Source organism: Pantherophis guttatus, chromosome 18 (assembly GCF_059756535.1).
Source record: "Pantherophis guttatus breed Tessera chromosome 18, ASM5975653v1, whole genome shotgun sequence".
In the NCBI taxonomy this organism is placed as follows: domain Eukaryota; kingdom Metazoa; phylum Chordata; class Lepidosauria; order Squamata; family Colubridae; genus Pantherophis; species Pantherophis guttatus.
This window is the reverse complement of record NC_142080.1, coordinates 5,497,501-5,502,761: the sequence shown is the minus strand read 5'-3', so window position 1 is coordinate 5,502,761 and position 5,261 is coordinate 5,497,501. Positions and strand designations below refer to the sequence as shown.

At 50.7% G+C, this 5,261-nt stretch overlaps 1 protein-coding gene across 2 annotated transcripts in view; it reads left to right on the top strand.

Annotated features, from left to right (window-relative positions):
• The first annotated feature begins 2,588 nt into the window (after positions 1-2,588).
• Positions 2,589-5,261, top strand: part of VEGFB (vascular endothelial growth factor B) — an 11,398-nt gene continuing 8,725 nt past the window's right edge. The window contains exon 1 of one of the 2 annotated variants that reach the window (XM_087880857.1): positions 2,589-2,953. Coding sequence is in view for 1 of the 2 variants with exons in the window: in XM_060682356.2 (XP_060538339.1) it covers positions 4,746-4,817 (72 nt within the window). In the remaining variant the exon portion in view is untranslated. Of the gene's footprint in view, positions 2,954-4,681; positions 4,818-5,261 lie in introns of those variants that run through there. The other variant, XM_060682356.2, reaches the window with a different exon arrangement.

Genomic DNA, 5,261 nt, shown 5'->3' with positions numbered 1-5,261 from the left:
CTTCCTCTCTTTGATCCTCGTTTTCCAAGGAAGTCCTGCGTCTCGTCTGCTCAGGATTTGGGTCGAAAGCAGGGAAGGGGATTTGGGGAGTGAGCATGAAGCAAACTCCTTGGTTTGGTCCTCCGACCAAAAAAACCTTTTTATTAAGTTAATGTGAATTCTTCTCATTCACACCCAGCAAAGTCTTTCAAGGGAGAATTTACAGTCACAGACCTTTATCTGGCTTGGAGAGCTGCCAGGCCCGATATCTTCAAAACTTGGCAAGGAATCTCAGAGAATCACAAACCAATTAGGTGAACTAATTGTCTCCTGCAAACTCCACTCCCCTTTCGCTCCTCTTTTATTCCCTCTGGGAGGGGCCATTCACCGTCCACCTGTGGCTTTACTCCTGAGTCGCCCCTTGTTCTTTAGCTGTTCCCTTCGTCTGGCAACTCTGCGCATGCGTACACTGGGAACAGGCTCCAGCTATTCTTTTGCCTCACTGATGTCTGACTCCGAAGGCAGCTGACAACCGTCAGACGGCCTTGGCCCCCTCTCTGCCTCCGACGCAGAGCCTTCCCCAGACTCCAGGACTGGCCCACGTTCCTCCCCAACCTCCTCACTGTCCGAATCTCCTGCCAGCTCCGCTGACCGCTGGTGGGCCACAACAGTGGGAGGGGCAGAATCTCCACCCACAGGCCCAAATGGGACACACACACACACACACACACACACGGCATCCTGATTCAGACACTCTTCCTTCTGTCCTCCAGGTTCAAAGCTGAGGAAGACGATAGGGACGGATCGGGGAGGAAAATTACTTGCAAATGTTCCTTCTTAACTCTGAAAAACAGCTAATACAATCCAATACAGTAAACATCCAGCTGCCTGCAATTACTGCAAGTTCGAATCTCGCCAGGCTCAAGGTTGACTCAGCCTTCCATCCTTTCTAAGGTAGGTAAATTGAGGACCCAGATTGTGGGGGCAATAAGCTGACTTTGTATAAATATACAAAAAAGGATGAAGGCTGTTGCTTAACGCATTGTAAGCCGCCCTGAGTCTCCGGAGAAGGGCGGCATATAAATCAAATAAAAAAAAAAACAAAAACCAGGCATAGAATCAAGATCACTTGAAGTATTAGTACCGCTTTATAAAACCCTAGTAAGACCCCCTACCTGGAATACTTGCAACCAGTTTTGGTCACCACGTTACAAAAAGGAGATTGAGACTTTGCAACCGTAGGCCCGGAAATGTGGAAAAAATCGGGCGCGGCTCATTTTATTTATTTATTTATTTATTGGTTCGATTTATATGCCACCCTTTCTCCGGAGACTCAGGGCGGCTTACAATGCATTAAGCTATAGCCTTCATACTTTTGTATATACCTGCTTAGTAGGGCTTTCGGTCCCCCCTAAGCGGTGTTCTTTTTTTTTTATACAAAGTCAGCTTATTGCCCCCCCACAATCCGGGTCCTCATTTTACCTACCTCGGAAGGATTGGAAGGCTGAGTCAACCTTGAGCCTGGTGAGATTTGAACTCGCAGTAATTGCCGGCAGCTGGTGCTACTTAAAAGCACTTTAACAGCACTTAGTCTGCTGCGCCACCAAGGCTCTTCACGGGCCGACGGAAGTCCCAATCTCAATGGTGGCCGTAAATCATGGACTACCTGTGAGATGAAAAACACACAAAAATAGACACACACACAAAAGTCTGGGCTCTTTTCCTACAGAGGCACGATTGGTCCTTCCGTCTTGTTTTCTGCCAGCACCACAATTGTGGTGAGATGTAAGTGTGAAATACTGTTTTAATCTCAAGGGTGCAAAAAAAAAAAAAAGGGATGGGTTTGTCATGGTGCGAACACACAAAAGGAGGTCAGCATAAATTCTTCTACAAAACACACAACTGCCAAATTAGGGGCGGGGGGGGCGGCCCTGGAGAATATCCAATTCTTATTAAACCCAATCTTTTTTATTTTTCCCATCATGGGGAAGCGATCAAAAGATGACAGCCTTGACGCGGGGTCCCTTGCACAGCCTCCACCCCCAGTTCCCTCCACTAGCCTTTTCCTTCCAAAATCCGGCTCTTCCCATTCCCAAGTCCCATCCGAAAGGAGCGATTGCGTCTACGTCCAGTGGCGGTGAGTTCCCCTGGCGAACTCCGCACCAAGGGCTTCTTTCGCTGAAGATCACTTCAACTAAGGAGTTTAATCGAGGTGGGTAGATGGGGAATAAAGAGTGCTGGGAAGCCAGGAGCACGGAGGAAGGACAAAAAGAGCCCGGGGCAGATTCGAATTCGATGCCACAGCTACGAGAGTTGTGTCATGTAAGCCGACGTGCGCCTTGATTCGTTCTGGTTTCGTGCATTTGCACACCGACTACTCCTACGTCAGCGGATATTAAACAGCCCTTCTCAAAATTTGGATCCCTGGGTTCAGCTTGCCACCTTCCTCTCATCTTAGAAAGCTAGCTCGCAAGGAAACTCGAACCCTGCGCTGCTAGCTTTCTTGGTGCGGGCATCCCTGAAATGTTCAGCTTGACGGACACACTGGCTTTACCTGGAAGACGTCGCTTAAATGCCACAGGGTCACCCATGAAGAGTTGGCAAGACGGTTTGATTTGTTTCCTGTGCTGGAGCTAAAAAAAAGATATATATTTTTCAGATTTTATTTATTTATTTATCCAATTTATATGCCACCCATCTCGCCCAAGGCGACTCCGATCGTTTTACCAGCATGGAATAAAACGCCCCATGAAAGCGACAAATAAGCGATGATCTTGAATTTAAAAACCCAGTTAAAATAAAATTTGCTCCGTTTCAGTGGAACAAACCCAATTAAATCGGTGGCTGAAATGGGGTCACCGCTGGATCTGAAAGAAATCACTTTTTTTTTAGAGCTGCGGGCCAGCCAACAACAATCTCAGTGGGATGGAAAAAGCACTCTGTACATGCCTAAAGACACTCACAAATCCAGACGGTGAGTCCACCTTAGGCATGAAAGCTGGCTGGGTGACTTTGGGCCAATCACCAGGAGACGGTGAGTTCTAGTCCCGCCTTAGACATGAAAGCCAGCTGAGTGACTGTGTCAATTACCAGGGGACTGTGAGTTCTAGCATGCCTTTCGCATTATTATTATTATTATTATTATTATTATTATTATTATTATTATTATTATTATTATTAATCAAATTTCTATACCGCCCTATTCCCGAAGGACTCAGGGCGATGAACAGCCAAGATAAAATACAGATAATACAAATATTAAAAATCCCTTAAAATTATTAAATATTTTGGCCGAAACAGAGATTAAAAATTAAAGCCAACTGGGGGAATTTGTGTCAATTACCAGGAAACGGAGAGTTCTAGTCCTGCCTTATGCATGGAAGCCGATTGGGGGAGAAGCCGGTTTGGTGACTTTGGGCCAATCACCAGGAGTCAGTGAATTCTAGTCCCATCTTAGGCCTGAGAGGCAGCTGGGTGACTTTGGGCCGATCACCAGGAGTCAGTGAATTCTAGTCCCATCTTAGGCCTGAGAGGCAGCTGGGTGTCTTTGGGCTGATCACAGGAGTCAGTGAATTCTAGTCCCGCCTTAGGCCTGAGAGGCAGCTGGGTGACTGGGCCGATCACCAGGAGTCAGTGAATTCTAGTCCCGCCTTAGGCCTGAGAGGCAGCTGGGTGACTTTGGACCGATCACCAGGAGTCGGTGAATTCTAGTCCCATCTTAGGCCTGAGAGGCAGCTGGGTGACTGGGCCAATCGCCAGGAGACGGTGAATTCTAATCCCGCCTTAGGCATGAAAGCCAGTTGAGTGACTGCACCAATCACCCAGGGGACTGTGAGTTCTAGCATGCCTTTCGCATGAAAGCCGATGGGGGGAATTTGTTTCAATCGCCCGGAAACAGGGAATTCTAGTCCTGCCTCCCGCCTTAGGCCTGAGAGCCATCTGGGTGACTTTGGACCACTCGCCAGGTGACGCGGAGTTCTAGTTCCCCCTCAGGCACCGAAACCGGCAGGCTGACTGCGCCGATCCCTCTCTCTCTCTCCAACCATCCCACTTCGCAGGGTTGTCGCGCGGAAGAGGAAGGCACGCTGGATACCTTCCCTGCCTGGAGTTATTTGCTCAAAATAACAATTGAAGGCTAGCGCTGACTAAATAAAAACAGCCAATCCGCCACCCTTCGTCCTTCTTCCCTTGGGGACCAAAAGTCCTCCCCTCCGAATTTCTGGCCGGCTGCCCGTCTCCTCTCCTCTCCCTCCCCACCTCCCCTCCCCAGCCCTGGCACTCTGCAGTCACATGAACCGCCCTCTCTCGGCCACCCTGCCTGCCCGCTCGGCCAGCAGCTCCCAATCTCCTCCTTTCTGGGCGGCTGGTGGCCAGCATCCCAGCTGCCCTGTCTGGACTGGACGGCCCGGAGGTCAGCAGCAGCCTGGCGCACCTGCCTGGCCTCTGCCTTTCGCCTGGCACCTGTGGCTTCCTCACCTGGGGAGGGCATGGCCTTGAAAGAGGAAGAGGGAAACCAGAATCAACGGCAGCTCCTTCGTCTCCTGTGCCCTTGAAATATCAGCTTCCTGGGCATTTCCACAAAACAAAACAAAAAAAAAAATCTGCATTATTTGGAATTGCAGGAGAATTGCAAGCTGCCTCTCTTTCAGGCTGCCTGGCAGCGAGCCTGGCCTTGGACTGAAGCCAGCTTGCTCCCTCGCAGGGCGAAGGGGAGGGGGGCAAAAACTTTTCGAAGCCCCCTCTTCCTTGCCCTTGTCCCCTTGGCCATGAAAACTCTGCCTGGGTTCCTCTGTCTTCTCACGATGGCAGCTTGGCAGCTGCCAACCTGCTCGCCGACGGTAGGTGGCGGTGCGAAATGCCGGGGTCGGTGCCAGGGATGAGATGGGCATCGGGGAGCCGGGCAGGGGGCAGCAAGAAGAGCTACCTCGTGGGAGATGGGTTTCGACCCAGTCTTGAGGGCAGCCGCGTAGTATTCCCCGTCTTAACTTTTTCCATAAATTGCGTGCCCGGATCGAGAGAGGTTTGGGCAAAGGTGCCAAGCCCTGGCACAGCTGCCCACAGCTGGATCAGCTTCCTTGGGGGTCGGTCAGGGTGCAATGGCCATAATTCCTCCCCTTTGGCAGAGATGCCGGTGAGGATGCCCCGAGCAGCTTCTTCCGATGCGAAATATCTCTCCGCTCTTGAATCGGTGGCTCCTGGCATCCTTCACCCCTCGGGACGTCCTGGAGAAAGCGCGGGCGAGGATGAGGAGGGAGGCGCGATTCCTTTGCATTGGTCTTGTT